The sequence below is a fragment of the Schistocerca americana genome, chromosome 4 (assembly GCF_021461395.2).
Source record: "Schistocerca americana isolate TAMUIC-IGC-003095 chromosome 4, iqSchAmer2.1, whole genome shotgun sequence".
NCBI classification, from domain to species: domain Eukaryota; kingdom Metazoa; phylum Arthropoda; class Insecta; order Orthoptera; family Acrididae; genus Schistocerca; species Schistocerca americana.
Window position 1 is genome coordinate 100,822,695 of NC_060122.1, and position 18,965 is coordinate 100,841,659.

The 18,965-nt window shown below is 38.3% G+C and overlaps 1 protein-coding gene across 3 annotated transcripts in view; it reads left to right on the forward strand.

The window, feature by feature from the left end:
• LOC124612818 (uncharacterized protein F13E9.13, mitochondrial) overlaps positions 1 to 18,965 on the forward strand; it is a 50,646-nt gene that overhangs the window by 3,810 nt on the left and 27,871 nt on the right. For all 3 annotated transcript variants that reach the window (XR_006979572.1, XM_047141238.1, XM_047141239.1), the window contains exons 2-3: positions 5,526 to 5,608; positions 5,702 to 5,842. Coding sequence is in view for 2 of the 3 variants with exons in the window: in XM_047141238.1 (XP_046997194.1) it covers positions 5,526 to 5,608; positions 5,702 to 5,842 (224 nt within the window). In the remaining variant the exon portion in view is untranslated. The remainder of the gene's footprint in view (positions 1 to 5,525; positions 5,609 to 5,701; positions 5,843 to 18,965) is intronic.

An 18,965-nucleotide genomic window follows, 5' to 3' on the forward strand; every position in this document is an offset into this window, starting at 1 on the left:
TGTCAATGGTGCTGAGAAACAAGTGAAATTACTAATTTCATCAATTCTCCAAGTCTCGGTGGAATTATTACAAGATTCTACACCAATTTTTCCACTGAGTGACCCTTCTTTTAACTGTAGTCTATCTTGGATCCCTCAAACACAAAACTGAGCCCAGTAGTTGAAAGAAAGCAAAGGCCACATCTGTGTATGAGAAGGGCAACATAAGTGATCCACAAAGCTACCATCCAATATCCTTGACAACCATCTGTTATATAATCCTAGAAAATATTCTCAGCTCAGACAGAATGACCTTCTCAATGCCAGCCAGAATGGATTCTGAAAACATCGATTGTGTGAAACTCAACTTGCACTTTCCTCACATGGAATCCTTGTACCATGAACCAAGGCAGTCAGATAGGTGCAGTATTTCTTAATTTCCATAAAGCATTTAACTCACACATCTGTACCACTCCTAAGCTTATTACAAAAAATATGATCATGTGATGTATCAAGCAAAATTAGTGACTGGATTGAGGATTACTTGGTAGGGAGGATGCAACGTGTTATCTTTGATGGAGGGTCACTGACAGATGTATTAGTAACTCCACATGTGCCCCATGGAACTGCGCAGGAGAGCTTCTGTAAAGTTTGGAAGGTAGGAGATGAGATACTGGCAGAAGCAAAGCCGTGAGTCGTACTTGGGTAGCTCAGATGGTAGAGCACTTGCCCGCGAAAGGCAAAGGTCCCAAGTTCGAGTCTCGGTTGGGCACACAGTTTTAATCTGCCAGGAAGTTTGTATTGATGTTGTTCATGTTGTATATCAGTGTCCTTGCAGACAAAATTAATATAAGCTCAGACTGTTGATACATTGTACAATTATCTGCAATGAATACTGTGCTGAAGAAAAGCAATACAAATGTTCATTTGTGTCTTGATACTATTTCAGAGTGGTGCAAAGATTTCCACCTTGCTTTAAATGGCTCAAAATGTAAAACTGTGCATTTCATAAAATGGAAAAAGAAATGCAATATCGTATGACCGCAATATTGATGAGTCGCAACTGGAAATAGTCAGCTCATACAAATACCTGGGTGTAACAGTTCATGGGACAATTACATAGGCTCAGTCACAGGAAAAGCAGATGACAGACTTTGGTTCATTAGTAGAATATTATGCAATCCAATCTTTCTACAAAGGAGATTGCTTACAAATCACTCATGTGATCCACTCTGGAATATTGCTCATGTGTGTGGGACCCTTAGCAAATAGGAAACAGGGTATATTGAATATATACAGAGAAGTGGAGCACAAAGGGCCACAGTGTTGTTTAATGCATGGGAGAGTGTCACAGAGATTCTGCAGAAACTGAACCGACAGAATCTTGAAGCAGACACAAACTATCCTGACAAAGGCTGCTTACAAGGCTTCGAGCAGCTCTAAATGATGAACCAAGAATTATTCTACAACCTGGTACATATTGCTCCCATGGGGATCATGAGGACAAGATTACACTAATTACACAGAATTTTTTAAACAACAATTCTTCCTGCACTCAGCATATGAATGGAACGAGAAGCACTCTTAGAAACTGTTACAATGGGAAATGCCCTCTCCCATGCACTTCTCCATGGTTTGCAGAGTATAGATGTAGATGTGCTTATAGGTAGTCATATTGGACAAAACGTGCAATTTAATTCATTGCTACCATGATACAGTTCTTAGTGCCACCTTCTGGATTACTTCTCGAATTTCCATTTGTAATTATCATGTCCTCAGTACATGCCACTAGTTCTGTGAATACATCATTATCCAACAGTTTTCTTAACACGCTGACTGCCATGAGACTGATGGCGGCCACAGCTGAGCCTTATGCCTGGTGCCTCGTTCCTTCTGATGGCCACAGCAGAGCCTTATGCCGTGGCTTGGTGGTGAAGTGTCCATTAATGTGTTCGTGGTGGTCAACATGTTAAGACTGGGTCAAGCACAAACCGCACATTGTTAAGCCACATATGGCCCTCTGTGAGAAAACTTTTGAAATTCTTTTTGTTAACACTTCCGAGATGGATCCCTTGTTTCACTCTAATACTGGTTATGGCCAATGCTTGAGTGACACATGGGCTCCATCTCAAAACGATTCAAGTCTATCCCGACACAACAGCAACTGCTCTCCCCATGGCAATAGTTTTTGAGATAGATGTGTACCACTCAAGGTCCACAGTTAGTGAAAAATGCTGACCACCAGATGGAGTTGAATTCTACAACAACATTTATCACTGGCGCTGCAAAATATTTTCATGAAGCACATGTTTCACAAGCTTTATAATCTCTTTCATGGCATCTTTGCACCACTGAAGCCATATTGCTGAAGGTTCATTGATGAAATAATGTTTTACCCAGCAGCATACTATGTAATTGCCCCTACAACCATTTTTTGAGGGTGTCTAGAAGGCAAACTTGCCTAACATTTGTCATTACTCTTTCGTGAGATGCCAGTTTTGAACATTCTGGTTCTCTGGCCTGAGATAGACATGTGTTACAGTGTTGACACAAATACGGACATACACGCACATCAAAGGCAAGGAGAATTTCAGCAAGGATGCTGCCAGATCAAGGTGGCTTATTCCTTTCATTTGCATGATTAATTTCCCCACCCCTTCTTAGGAATATGGACAAAGTACGTCTCTACTGCACTCCCGAAACATCTTTTTCCTTTATTGGGTCAGATATAGTAATTGTTTATCAACGGTGAATTTTTGTCAGAGGATCAGAGAGTTCTGCCTAACCTAAAAAAAACACCCTTGTTCATTCCAAAGTTACTCTACAACCCAAGAAACAATGGCTGGTGTATGGGACGGCATTAAAAATCCCCATCCTATAGTGCATATGAAGGAACTATAGCTCATCACTGTACAGATGAAGTCTCCGGCTTAGACTTCCTAGATGACATGGTAAACAGTGTGCAAATGACTACAACCTGTGCTCTCAAATGGTAGAGGGATGGCTTCTTTCACCTGGTGACTGATTCCTTCCAGAATGCCTTATGACACATTTGTTTTGCTCCTTTTGGTTGCATTGTGTCTCCAAGAGAAGCCACCTCATGCCTAACACTTGAACTGCCTACAACCAACAGCGCCTTCTTTTCTTTCCGCTCTGTGGATGCCTGGACATCAACAGAGGAGAGACTGTTGCTCAAGCAGGAGAGGGCAGGTTGCTGACCTAAGTTTCATTGTTATGGGTCTAGTCTTTTAGGTATTTGCCACATACATCCATCTGCATGAAACAGTTCCAGATTCAGGCACAACCAACTGCTTACCACCAGGTGACCACCTGGTGCTGGAATGTGGTTCTATGCAGATCATATCAGCTCCATGAGATGATTGCAACAACAGGAAATTTACCTGCCACCCTTCCACTGGTGCAATTTATACCAGTGGTAGTGATATGAAGCCTGTTGACTGCATTTCCAGACTGATGATGTGTTTTTTCAAATGGAATATTTTCTGAACAGTCAAAATGCAATATTCTAAAACCAAGGCCTCTGTTATGTCATCAGTTGTTGGGAAAAATTTGTTACATTGAGGGGGTGAATATGTAGAGCACGACTAACACCCTCACCAGATTTCATAGTCACAGCTTGATTTTTTTTGTGATAATTTAAACTTTATGGATACCCCTTATACAGGGTGTGTAAAAATAAAGTTTCAAGACTGATTTTTTCCTGAGTAGCAGTGCATGTGCAGACCAGTCTCACCACCTGCACCAGATGTCAGGGGTGTTGGCTAAGTGAGCCAAGCATCAGCATTTACCGGCGAAATGCTGGAGGGAAAACATTGTGAGTGCAGGGAGTGTCTGTTTCAAAACACTGCAAGAAATTGGAGCATCCAAAATGCAGTGCCTCTTGGAGCAGCGAAGTTCGATCAAATTTTGTGTGAAACTGAACAAGACAGGTACGGAAACATTCAAAGTGATTCAAGAGGCCTATAAAGAATATGCCATGTCACATGCCATGGTTTTCGTGTAGCACAAGAGGTTCAAAGATAGATGTGAAGGCTTGGAGGACGATGAATGCTCCGGAAGACCTTTAATGAGCAGAACTGACGAAAATCTGGCCAATGTGCATCAAGTTTTAAACAGTGACCCACATCTCGGCATCAGAATGATTGCAGATGAAGTGGGTTTGAAGATCACTGGGCACTCAACCATGATAATGTGACCGTTCACACCTGCTTCGCCATCACTAAAGTTTTGACCCTGTTCAGTGGGTAGTGCTGCTGCAGCCACCCTATACCCTTGACCTTGCCCCCAGTGACTTCTGTTTGTTCCCCCAGATGAAGAGAGACCTGAAAGGGAAGCAGTTTGACAGCATCACTGCAGTCCAGAAGGCTTCAAAGAGGGTTTTTTAACAGCATTCCAGTTAAGGAGTTCCAGGGAACTTACCAGCAGTGGAAATCTCGTTGGCAGCGGTGTGTGGATTCTTAAAGCACCTATTTTGAAGAATTATAGTCCGACGTATAAAAGTACTCAATAAATTTTGTGTTCTGACACCAGTCTTGAAACTTTATTTACACACTCTGCACTTACTTCCATATAGGAGCATGTAAAAACTAAACTAAGTACAATGCATACAGTTTGTTCTGAAATTGCTGCAAGTGGTGCTTCTGGTAACTAGTGCTGATGCCACACAGTGTGGTGAACTACTCCCACGGATATTAAAAAGGAAACTGGCTAGCCCGTATGAGGCAAATGAAAACTCGTGTATCAGCATTTCAAACAATGGAAAATCCAGCATGAAATGTAGCAATATTATGAAAAGAAGAGTTGCTGCTCACCATAAAACAGAGATGCTGAGTTGCAGATAGGCACAACAAAAAAACAGTCAGAAAGTGATTTTTGGCTAGCAAGGCCTTCGTCGAAAATAGACAACATGCACATACACTTTCACACAAACGCAACCCACACACATGATTATAGTCTCTGGCTGTTGAGTTTGGCCTCAACAGCCAGAGACTGTGGTCACGTGATGCAAGTTGCTTTTGCGTGTGTGTGTTTTTTCGACAAAGGCTTTGTTGGCCAAAAGATCACTTTCTGACAGTCTTTTTGTTGTGCCTATCTGCGACCCAAAATCTGCTGCGCTGCATGTTCAGTAGCAACTATCCTTTTTATATTATAATATCATCATTTCAATTATTTTGTCATAGAACTTAAGGAAAACGTGAAATGAGAAATCATGTTTTGGGGAGATGAAATGTAAGACATAATTCATGACTAACAATGATAATATTATGGTGGTCTATTACCAGTCACATAGTCTCATTATCTACATAAGTTATCTTTCCATAATTTTAGGCATTTTCTAAATAACTTAGGTTCACTGTGTATAATGTGTTACCATTGGTGTTATTCATAGGATACTATATTTTGTGAAAACATATGTATTACAAGTAGTTTCTCCTTGTGCACACAGGAATGATTTGTACTTGAGGAAGACACTATTCTTATACTAATTGTAGTTTTTAAAATCATATTGTATTACTTTGTTTCAGGAACACCAAATTACAGGGGGTCTGTTTCAGAGATTACTGAAAATGCTTGTAAAGATGCAGAAATATATAAGAAGTGTGAAGTTGTAAGTGTTGCTGTGATTATATTATTGACATGTTTACATGAACTTAAGGTCCAAATAAAAACAATAAAACTTTTCCTTACAAATCATGTATAGGATGGTGTATTGATTGAAAATATGCATGATGTTCCATATGTTCAACCAAGAGATATGGAACCAGAAACAGTTTCTTTACTGTCATGTATCAGCATGCAGATTAGAAATATTCTGCCACCAACCATACAGTGTGGAGTACAGGTAAATCAAATTGTAAATTAGCTAACTCAAATTGTAAACAATTCAGTTCAAGTAGAAAACAAAAAAAAATCTGATTAATAACCTGCAGAAAAGACAGTTACTGATCTGATTTTTATTTGTATATATTCTTTTGAAGAACATTATGAATAATTCAAGTATAACAGTGGGCATCATGAAGGAGGAAAGAGTGTGCCATACTCAACACCAGTATAACTTTTGATTATTCAGAGGTTCCTCATAAAGAACTGCTGGCTTTATGCATATCCTTATCTTTGTGTTTGGAAATTGATGCAGCAAGGTAAATTAAGTTATACAACTAACTAACACCATCAACTAGACAAAACACTTTTTAGCAATGTTTCATGTACTTATTATTAATATAGAACAAGATTATGAGTTATAAGCCCATTTTCTAGTATATAACTGATCCTAAAGATGAGAACCAAGCGAAGATAAACGTGTCATAAAAGTTATCTCTGTTGAGAATTTTGACACAATTCTATATGGATTTAAAAAATTCATTAGGACAGTATTTACAATACTGTGACTGAACATGCAATGGAGCAGAGCTATGCACAGAAATGGATTTTTTAAGTTGATTAATTCATTTATTTATTTTTGTTACATGAATGAAGGCACCAAGGTTCTTCTTCTGTGAAGGTGTTACAGTATTGTCTAAAAGGGATGAATAACTGATCTGCATTTGTTCATTCAGTAATGAATTAAAGAAGCCAGGTTCATAATTTGCCAAACATTGCATAAATGAAAACCACAAATACATAATAGATATAGACTTCCTACACATAGATGAAAGGATGCAAAGCTTCCTCAGTTAGTGTACACACAACTATTTTTTAATTTCTAACTGAGGAAGCTTTGCACCCTTTTGCTCTTATGTGAGGACATCTATATCTATTATGTATTTGTGGTTTTATTTATGCAATGCTTGGCAAAGTATGAGCCTGGCTTCTTTAATCTCCAATTTCTATGGTGTTCTATAAGCCTAGTGCAGATTTAACACCCAGTCTGTCCGATGTAGAAACACTGACACTCTTGCCAGATGATCTAATAAATCCCACTTTTCATTATGTCTGGCTGTTTGTATATAGAACTGAAGAGACATCTACCTACTGTAAGTAGGATATAGAAAACAACAGAAATCCTTTGCTTTTAAAATTTTGGTTATCCTAGTCACAGTTTTACCTGCAAAAGGCAAACTACACCATTTTCTTTTCAGTCTAGGCTGTTTACTGGAGACAGTAGGGATCTAATTTACTTCTTGGTTTTTTATGAAGAATTTTGTCACTAATGTTGAAATCAAATTCATTATTTGTAGCTATTGTTTTCAATGTATTGAGATTCTGGTCATTCTTGGTACATGGCGATAGAAAGGAGACAGTCAATTATGTGATGGAATGCTGCATGTATGTAGGCTGTAGGATGTTGAGAGGAAGCTTGGATTAATGAGTCACTACAGGAATCTTTCCAGTAAATTTTAAATTTATGATTGTTATTTTCTGATGTCTAGGAAATTAATGCTGGAACCCCCTTACTCCATACTGATCTTTATGCTACTATACCATTGATTCATATTTTCCTTGAAATTGTCTAGTAGAACGTTTCCACAAACAGAGAATACAGTTGACATATGTTCCAGTACACAACATGTTTTGCCAATGGTTTGCTCTTAAAAAATCAGTCTCTCACTTGTCCACGAACATTTGTGCTAGCAGAGGGGATGAGGGTGAACCTGTTGCCAGGCTATCTACTTGCTTATAATAGCTCCCTTGAAAGCAGAAAAAAAACTGTACTAATAATGCTCAGCTGTTCTCCTGGATTAATGTTGTGTAAATACAATGATTATGACCCCAATATTATACAACGTAATTGGACAGATAAAAAATCTATACACCATGCGGTGGCAGGAGAACACGTATACAAAGATATTAAAGTTTGCAAGCTTTCAGAGTCAGTGGCTCCTTCTTCTGGAAGAAAGATTGAAGGGAAAGGAGGAGGGGTGAAGGAAAAGGACTGGTTAGGTTTAGGAAAAGGGGTTGAGACTGGAAAAGTCACCCAGAACAAATGGGATGAGAAGGAAAGACTAATTGTTGGGGACTGCTGAAGATGAGATTTAAAAACTTGAGAGCTTAAAGATGGAAGATAGGGTAATATGCAAGACAGGGATTACTGCTAAAACATTGCACTCCAGTTAATAGGAGCATAAAGCTTAGTGGGCTGTATGTCATAGAAATGGAAGGGGGGTGACAAAAAGGCGGGTCAGTAAATGAAAGAGATAGAAAACAAAAAAGGAATGAAGAAAGGAATAGTTACCGTGAAGAAATGTTGAGACTGAAGAAATTAACGTAAATTAAGGCCAGGTGGGTGGCAAGAACCAAGGACATGTTATAGTGCCAGTTCCTATGTGTGGAATTCTGAGAAACTGGTGTCTGGGGAAAGAATCCAGATAGCACATGTGGTGAAACAGGGACCGAGATCATGATTATTGTGTCGTAGAGTGTGCTCTGCAGGGGCATTGTGTGTAGCCAGTATACAATCTCTGCCTGTGTCCATTCATCCTAACTGATAACTTGATGATTGCCATGCCAATGTAAAAAGCCAAACAGTTTTTACATAACAGCCGGTACCGAGAAATAAGGTGAATCCAATCAGGTGGTGTCAATCCAATCATTTACCAGTTTCTCCACATTTGGACAAGTGAGCATAGCATTTTAACAATTGCATTGCAGCTGACCATTGCCATGAATTCTTGCCTAATCTATCAACAACAATGGCATGTTGGAGTGCACACAACAAGCAGATCACTTTGTCAGTAGATGTGTGATCCTTGTGCTACCCTGGTGTAGTCAAGACAACAGTGTGAAAACTTCTGCTGGTTACTTCCAGAATGTAAGTGGTAAGTTGCAATATTATTGCTTGCATATGAACATCCTAAGTGATACAGTTTTGTTTTTTTGTTCATTGCTAATACTGCTTAGTCACTAAACAGGCCTAATTACAAAACTGCATTTTTTGTAGGGTGAATCCAATCATCCGAGTATACCAAAAGGTTGTGGGATGAACACAGAAATCTAACTACAGACCATAATTTCTTCTAAATGTGGTGAAGGCTATTAAATCAGGAAAATTAAGCATCCAGAAAGCTTCAGAAGCAATACGCGGTTCCATATACCACATTAAATGACAAGCTCAATGAAAGCTACAAATACAAAATAGGCAGCCAACCAGCACTAACCAATAGTGAGGAAAAAAACCGATTGGAGGATTTTTGTGTTGTACAAAATGGGGGTTTCCTTCGAGGAATAGTGATATATAGACATATCTCAATCAAGCAGGGAGGATTGAAAAAAGATTTCGTGACAATCGACCTGGGCATGAGTGGGTAAAATCTTTTCTGAAAAGAAATAAAGATCTAACAGTTAGATTGTGTGAAACTGTGAAGAGGGCAAAGGCAGCAGTTACCTGAGAAACAATGACTATGTATTTTAAAAACCTTGAAATGACCTTGAATGGTGTTCCTCCCTTCAACATTATAAACTATGACGAGACAGCCTTTCGTGATGATCCTGGACAAGTGAAAGTAATAGTGAAGTGAGGCACAAGACCTCCTGAAAGTATAGTGGATAGTTTTAAGTCAAGTATCAGTGTGATGATGGCAGCAGCTGCCAATGGCTCAGTCCTCCCACCATGCGTAGTTTATTGGGCAAAACACCTCTATGATGCTGGGACTGAAGGGTGCATAACTGGTGCAGGTTATAATAGGAACCAAAGTGGTTGGTTTGACCTAACAATGTTTCAATCATGGTTTGTTGGAATTGTCTTGCCTTATGCCCGGCAATTAGAGGGACCTGAAGTGATTAAAGGTGACAATCTCTTGAGTCATCTGTCATATAACATTATTAAACTGTGCCAGGAACAGAACATTAAATTTGTGCTTCTACCACCTAATTCTACTCATTTATGTCAGCCAGTTGATGTGGCCTTTTTTAGACCTTTAAAACTTGCTTGGAGAAATGTACTAGGTGATTGGAAAAGGAAGAATAGAGGAGTTGTTGCAGGACATAGGTGAGGTAAATTTATATTTGAAAGGATAGTTGATAGTGACATTAAGTAAATACTTTTCACATTGATTATGACATACAATAATTAAAAATTAATATTTGTTTGTCAAATTTCATGAATGCAAGTGTTTTTATAGCAAAAATCTCAAGTTTAATGTGCTTAATGAAAGGCAAAGGTCCCGAGTTCGTGTCTTGGTCCGGCACACAGTTTTAATCTACCAGGAAGTTTCATATCAGCGCACACTCCACTGCAGAGTGAAAATCTCATTCTGGAAATAACTGCAATTATAAACTAAAAATAATGTAATACTCGAATATATTATTATCAAGGTTGTGAAATTAACATACTGAATTTTTATTTCCATATCACGACAGTAAATTTTGAAAAACTGCCATTTTTGATTGGATTCACCTCATTTTATGGTATATGACATGTGACATTTCACAGGTGGCTCTCCCTTTGATAGTTTATGTTTTGCAAGTTACAGGGCTGGTATAAGTGGTGGTAGGAGGGTGCACAGAACAAGTCGTGCTGCGGGGTAGGAATCATAGGGTAGGACGAAGGGTGCAGATGGATCATATGGTCTGACAAAGGTATTGTGGAGATGTGGAGGGCGATGAAAAGCTATTCTAGGTGTCGTGGGCAAAACCTCAGACAGAATGGATCTCATATCAGGGCATGATTTTAGGAAATCATGGCCTTGTTGAAATAGCTGATTAATACATTCCAGACCAGGAAAATACCGACTGAGCATTGGTGTGCTCCTAAGTTCTTTTGGGGTGGGGGGTCAGCAGTACTAAGATTAGATGTGATGGCACAGAATATCTGCATTTGAACTTGGTTGGTGGGGTAATTACATCCAGTGAAGGTCAGGTGAGAACAGCAGTATACTGCTGTAGAGAGTCAGCATCTGAACAAATATGTTTGCCTCGAATGCCAAGGCTGTATGGGAGGGAACATTGTACATCGAAAGGATGGCATCTGTCAAAATGTAAGTACTGTTGTTTGTAACTGAGAGAATGTATTTAGAGATTCCAAGAATTTTAACAGGTCAGCCTCACCATGAGTCCATGTGGCAAAGATGTGATTGATGTATCCAAACAAAACCACGGACTGAAGGCTTATGGATCCTAGGAAAACCCCCTCCAAGTGACCCATGAAATGGTTGGCATAGGAAGGGCACCAACCTGGTTCCCATGGTTGCATCCTTGATTTGTTTGGATGTCTGCCCCCAAAGATAAAATAGTTGTTGGTAAGCACACCGTTGATTAAGGTGAGCAAGAAGGATGTCATAGGTTTGGAATCAGGTGGGCATTGACTGAGGAAATGTCCATAGCGGTGTTGGTATAGAAGAGGTGGTATTGGTGGTGACAAGCAAGGTGCATGGTGGGAGTGGGTTGGGCACAGATTTCCAACAAGAAATTATGTTATTTACAAATTAGGACATAATTTAAAGAAAACACCATGTATAAATACCAAACATCTTTATTTTTATCATCTTTGCACATTAACTTAAATTTTATTAACTTTTTGACTATCATAAATAAACAAATAAAAAACTCTTTAAAAAACTGATGTTCATGCACCGGTTTTCGTGATGTTCACATAATTTTAATTTCAAAAAACATTTGAAGTGTTTCTTCATAAATCAAGTATTGGGAGGTTAAATGGCATTCGGTCCCCAGTCCTAGATACGACCGCTGTGTTTCTACTACAGTGCCATGTTTCTTGATACACGTTTTAATGACCATGTTATAGAAAGATGGTGGGGATGTGTTATGCAGAGGTTTCTTACAAGCCTTTGGCCTTCTTCCACTTATGCCACATTAAACTGGCATCATCACTGATAACAGGTGTTTACTTTGATTTAATTATTAGCAGTTACAACATATAAACATTAATCAACATGGCTGATCTTTGTCTCCCCTTGTCTTCACTACAAGGGTCCCTTTCATTCCGGGGTGTGAGTGACCTGCCCTTACATTTTACTTTCTGCAACATATTCTTCTTTCCTTCCCAAGAAAGGAACTAATAGTTCCAAAAGCTAGAATAGTTTCGTATATTGTTATGTCTTTCCATCGGCTGTGTTAAAGTATTTCAACTCCTGAAGGTAAGAAATGACCAATAGTTCTGTCTCATAATTTTATAGTGATCTCAAGTAAATTTTCCTTTCGATAAAACATATAAAACAATTTAAGAGTTGACTTTGCATTCTGGAATAGATTTTGCAGCTAAATTTTGTATTGTAGTGCAGTTTTGTAATAAGATCCTGATTGATCCAAGAGTTAACACTTCCATAAATTCATAAATAAATTATAATCTTTCATTATTAGTTGTTCTTTTACATGAATAATCCAAATTCTGGAATTCAAAATTTCTATTGATTATCTGTGAAATAATGTTATTTGTAATAATCTTCCTTCCAGTGTGTCTACAAGAAATGGACAAAAATACAGAAACGATAAAACACAACACGTGACCATGTCTGATACGGAGTAGGAAACCTGTTGGCATTTAAAACAACTTCCAGTCATCTCAAAATGGATAAATATAGGTCCTGTATGGTTTTCAGTGGAGTCTTATACTATTTTTCGTGGAAAGCAGGGCAAGTTCAGGTAACGATGATGGAGGTGGACAGCGATCATGCACCTTTTTGTGCAAAGTAAACCACAAAGGCTCAATAATATTGAGATCTTGTGACTGTGGCAGCCAGGGAAGAGGCAACAATATATCCTCACACTCACAAAACCAGTCCCATTTGATGCAAGCTGTGTGAAAAGAAGCCCTGTAATCTTGGAACTGAGCGTCACCATTGGGCAACAAACATTGTACCATGGGATGGACTTGATCAGCTAAAATGGTCGCGTAATTCCTGGCAGAATGCAACCTTTCAGAATAATTATGATATGGCTGCCCAAATCATCATCAAAGACCCCCACCTTATTTCCCTCTTGGGATGTAAACTTGTTCAGAAGTTGGAAACAGTGTGAAACAAGACTCATCTGAGCAAATGTCTTTCTTGCATAGTCCATAGTCCAGGTTTCATTGCTTCGGCACCATGTTTTCCTGTTAAGAGTGTTTACATCACTGAGGAGTGGTTTTGGGATTCCATCTTGCTTCAGTTCCCTTATGGGAGCTTATGGAGCTTCCTTTGTGTTGCCCTGATGTTGACAGAGTTCATGAGTGTGACATTTGGTTGTGCAGTGACTTTTACAGCTATTATTCTGTTATTTTTCATTGCAATCATCTTCAGTGACTATTTGTCATGATCCCTCTACATGCACTTTTGTTGGCGTTGGGAGTTAGCAGGTGATGATTTTTCGCTTTCCTTGTGCGCAGTATGGATCTTTGATATGGTGCAGCTTGAAACAAGCAAGCACTTCAGCTCCCTTGGTTATGGAAGCATCCACCGTATGGGCACCAACAATTTGCCCAGATTCAAAGCTCTGAAATAACACCCTCACAACTACACTGAACACTGTTCTTACAATGACTGAGACTTGGAAGATATTGAAGACATTGTACAGGTGCTGTTTATGGTCAAATATAACAGTGCAACCAGTAGGACTGGCTAGCATCTGCATTTATGTTCAAGCATATGTTTCTTGTGGTTTTTCCATATTTTTGTCCAACCATTGTAGATAAATGTTAGCATACTTACAACAATACAAAGTGAGAGTAATAGATAAACAACAGCCGGATTATAAAGGTGATTCAGCTTCACCTACTGCTGTCATTTTTGCAACCTGCAATGGTACATCTGGCCTTCATAAACTACACGCAATATTTTAATGTTCTCTAACTCTCTACATACAAACAATAACAAATAAATAATGAACAAGACTTTTTTGTAGGAAATTTAATGTACTTAAATTTTGTAAGGTTTTCGAGCTGTTTAAGAACAGGTGACCTTCAAACACGCCTCCATCCTCTCACTCTTCCCTCACTAGTTTTGATTTCTAGTATGTTGTTCGTGGTATTCCATCCTACCACTATACAAAAATTTTTGCTTGCAGAAACTATTCCTGATATTTGACCTCTATTGGTTGGGCTGCCACATCACCAATGTAGTTGGCTATTTCATTTACATTATTAATTTTAACTTGCCTGTGAGGGCAATGAAAGAAAAATGATTTTATAAATGTTAGATTAAAAGTAATTACACTGACAATTTAATTCAAGCATAACACTTACGAGCATGATAGTTTCAAACTCAGATGGCCTGACGAATACAGCAATGAAATTGTTTATTTTATGCTGTTAAAATACACAAAACTGTTAGGTAAAATTTACACAAACATCAATTTTACAATTTTTAAGTGCTTGACTAAGCTGGTTGTGTAATAAGGCCAGTCAATGAAGACCAAACATGGTCGAATGTGGGAAATAATTCATGCAGTGGCAAATTTTTGTATACTGGAAGGAGAGAGTGCTATGAGCAACATAGTGGATATCCTGACCACTGGGGGGCTGAATGTGGGTGATTTTGAGGGTCACTTTTGTAAGTTTTTCTTGCATTACTTGAAAACCATGGCCTCTAGTGAAAATGTGTCCAGTGCAAAATTTAACTACATTAAATTTCCTACAAAAAGATCCTGTTCATTTTTTCTGTAGGACTGATAGTGTAGCAAGTGTGTATACCAATTAGGCTCCTTTCAGAGTAGGCTGATGCAATATCTCCATACTTAACAATCATATACAACTGTTCACTCAAAAAAAGATCTCTACCCAAAGACTGGAAAATTGCAAAAGTCACACCAATATTCAAATTACAGACCCATATCATTAATATTGATATGCAACATGATTTTGGAGCATATATTATGTTCAAACATAATGAATTACCTTGAAGAGAACGGTCTATTGATACACAGTCAACACATATTTAGAAAACATCATTCTTGTAAAACACAACTAGCTCTTTACACACATGAAGTGTTGAGCACTATTGACAAGGGATTTCAGTTTGATTCCATATTTCTGGATTTTCGGAAAGTTTTTGACACTGTATCACACAAGCGGCTTGCAGTGAAATGTGTGCCTACAGAATATTGTTTCAGTTATGTGAATGGATTTGTGATTTCCTGTTACAGAGGTCACAGTTTGTAGTAATTAATGGAAAGCCACTGAGTGAAATAGAAGTGATATCTAGTAGTGTTATAGGACCTCTGCTGTTCCTTATCCATATAAATGATTTAGGAGACTATCTGAGCTGTCTTAAGTTGTTTGCAGATGATGCTGCCATTTATGGTGCGAAAATTGGCAATTGACCCTAAATAATAAAAAGTGTGAGGTCTTCGACATGAGTGTTAAAAGGAATCCACTAAGCTCTGGTCACATGATAAACCAGTCAAGTCTAAAGGCCATAAATTCAACTAAGTACCTAGGAATTACAATTATGAACAACTGAAATTGGGACAAATGTATAGAAAATGTTGTGGAGAAGGCAAACCAAAAACTGTGTTTTACTGGCAGAACACTTAGAAAATGTAACACATCTACTAAAGAGACTGCCTATGCTGATCTTGTCCGCCCTCTTTTGGATTATTCCAGTGCGGTCTGGGATCCTTACCAGAAAGTTGAAAGAAGAGCAGCATATTTTGTATTACTGCAAAATAGGGGAGAGAGTGTTACCGACATGCTACAGGATTTGGGATGGACATCATCAAAACAAAGGCGCTTTTCATTGCAGCAGAATCTTCTCAAATGAAATTTTAATTTATTTTGTCCATATAACAAAAAGTTTTTGGACATTGTCAGGAAAATTTAGATTACATTACATATATACAGTAAAATATTTACATTACCAAACGAAAGCGTTGGTATGTTGATAGACACACAAATAAACACAAACACACACACAAAATTCAAGTTTTCGCAACCCATGGTTGCTTCATCAGGAAAGAGGGAAGGAGAGGGAAAGACAAAAGGATGTGGGTTTTAAGGGAGAGGGTAAGGAGTCATTCCAATCCCGGGAGCGGAAAGACTTACCTTAGGGGAAGCTTTCTATGTGGGAATGACCAGCAACAAACTGTCCATTTGCATGAATGGACACAGGCAGACAGTGTTTTTTGGCAATGAGGATCACCCTGTGGCTAAACATGCCTTGGTGCACGGCCAGCACATCTTGGCACAGTGTTACACTGTCCGGGTTATCTGGATACTTCCCACTAACACCAACCTATCAGAACTCCGGGGATGGGAACTTGCCCTTCAATATATCCTCTCTTCCTGTTACCCACCAGGCCTCAACCTCCGCTAATTTCAAGTTGCCACTGCTCATACCTCACCTGTCATTCAACAACTTCTTTGCCTCTGTACTTCCGCCTCGACTGACATCTCTGCCCAAACTCTTTGCCTTTACATATGTCTGCTTGTGTCTGTACTTGTGCGGATGGATATGTGTGTGCGCGAGTGTATACCTGTCCTTTTTTCCCCCTAAGGTAAGTCTTTCTGCTCCCGGGATTGGAATGACTCCTTACCCTCTCCCTTAAAACCCACATCCTTTCGTCTTTCCCTCTCCTTCCCTCTTTCCTGATGAAGCAACCGTGGGTTGCGAAAACTTGAATTTTGTGTGTGTGTGTGTGTGTGTGTGTGTGTGTGTGTGTCAATCAACATACCAATGCTTTCGTTTGGTAAGTTACATCATCTTTGTTTTTAGGTGTATTTTTCCCACATGGAATGTTTCCCTCTATTATATTCAAAATATTTACATTCTTTCATAACAACATATGGATCAGACACATGTCTGTACACATTATTTTTCAAAAGGGCACTACAAGTAGATTCCTCTATAGTGTAACACAATTTAGCTTATATTTATAATAGTACAGTACGCATAATACAGTGTATAATTACATTCTTTCATACCACTGACAGATCGGAGACATTGTCTATATACACTGTTTTCCAAGATGGCACTACAACTTAAAGGCCTCTATATAGTAACAACACTTCTCTATTAATAATTGCTTCAGTCTACTCTTTAGCATATTTAGATTTACTTTCTTGAGTTCACAGGGTAGTGCATTGTAGAAAATTGCTCCCATTCTGTGTGGGCTGTGGTCCGTTGCCTTTTTATTGGTCACAATTCTATGAAATATCATAGTTGTGTACATTACTGTTTCTCATATTAAATTCAGGATTTTGTTTCACGAACATGACTGTTTGCAGTATATACATGGAGTACACCGTAAGAATTTTATATTTTCTAAATATGTCTCTACAAGGCTCTCTCTTCTTTACCTTGGCTATCATTCTTACTGCCTGTTTTTGTAATCTAAAAAGTCTATCTATATGAACTGCTGATGCCCCACCCCATATCTCAATACCATACTGAAGGTGCGGATGAATTAACCCAAAATATATTTGCCTTAAAGTATCGTGGTCCAAGAAGGCTGAGACCCGTTTCAGTAGATACACATTTCTATTGATTTTCTTGCAAATATTATCTACATGGTCTTTCCATGATAAGTGCTCATCAACAACGATGCCCAAAAATTTATGTGAATTTGCATATGCAAGACCCAGTGGGGATGTAAATACAGTATCAGTTATGGCAGCATTATAACTGTGCATGAACTTCATTATTCCCGTTTTGTCTTTATTTACAAGAAGCTTGTTTGCTGTAAGGTATGCGGACAGAGTATTGAAACTGATCTCGGTACTGTTAGCTGCAGACTGCATATCACTGCCACAGCTGATGAAGGATATGTCATCAGCATAGCTTACAACCATGCAATTTTAGGTTTCAAATAAGTTATTTACTTATACAAGGAACAGAAAAGGCCCTAGTATGCTTCCTTGAGACACGCCACATTGAAGTGTCCTGAAGTTTGATTTGGTTGTTAGGAGCTGCTCATTATTTTGATAAGTTAGCTTTACACACAGTTTCCTGTCTTTCAAATAGGAGGTAAGTAGTTTCAAGGCTAGTCCTCTCAACCCGTACTCTTCTAGCTTACACAGAAGAATGGTATGATTCACAGTATCAAAGGCTTTACTCATATCTAGAAAAGTGCTTATTACCTAGTCACTTTTGTCCAGCTTATTTAATATTTCATGTATAAAAGATGCTACTGCTGTTGTAGTAGATCTCCCTTTTCTAAATCCATGTTGTAGGTTGTTTAACAGATTGTGTTTGGTGAAATATGATTCAACTTGATTTAGTATTACTCTCTCTAACAATTTGCCTAGTTCTGAGGTTAATGATATTGGCCTGTAGTTTTTAGTGTCAGTTTTTAATTCCTTTTTATGCGCTGGTATAATTTCAGTAATTTTCAAGAGGTCAGGGAATACTCCATTTCTGAGGGAGGTATTTATCAAGTGAGTCAGGGGTTTCACTAATTCATCCCTGCATTCCTTTAGCAGTTTAGGTGAAATGTCATCCCAGCCACAAGACATTTTTGCTCGAAGTGCTGATATGATTGCTAGGACGTCCCTCTCAGTAATGCCATGGATATAAAAGGACTGGTTAGATTTTCCAAGACTAAAATTTTGTGGCTTGACATGAACTTCATTTGTACCAACTGTACTGAACTTTTGTATAAATTTCTCACACAGTTCTTTTGGGTCACTTATTTCTTCACCATTTTCTTTTAATGTAATATTGCTGTGTTCATAGGAATTCTGTTTCCCACTTTCTTGATGTATTATTTTCCAGGCAGTTTTACTGATACAGCTAGAGTTCCTTATTTCAGAGGTATATTTCTGTGCTTTTAGGTTAGTCAAGGACACTCTGTATGTTTTTCTGAGCAGTTTATATTTTTTGAGAAATATTGTAGTTTAGTATCTCTAAAAAGTGTATAGCAATCTTTCATTTTCTCCCTCAGTTCAATAATTTCAGAAGGGAGATTCTCATCTTTATGGTTTACAGCTTTATTTACTTTTTTAACTATAGGACAGGTTTCATTTAAAGTGTTACAGAATAACTTATAGAAATATTCCCATTTTTCATTCACTTCAGTTGCATTGTACACTGGTTCCCATTTTTCATTCCCTAGTGCCATCTTAAGTTTAGAATAATTAAATTTTCTTTTATATATAA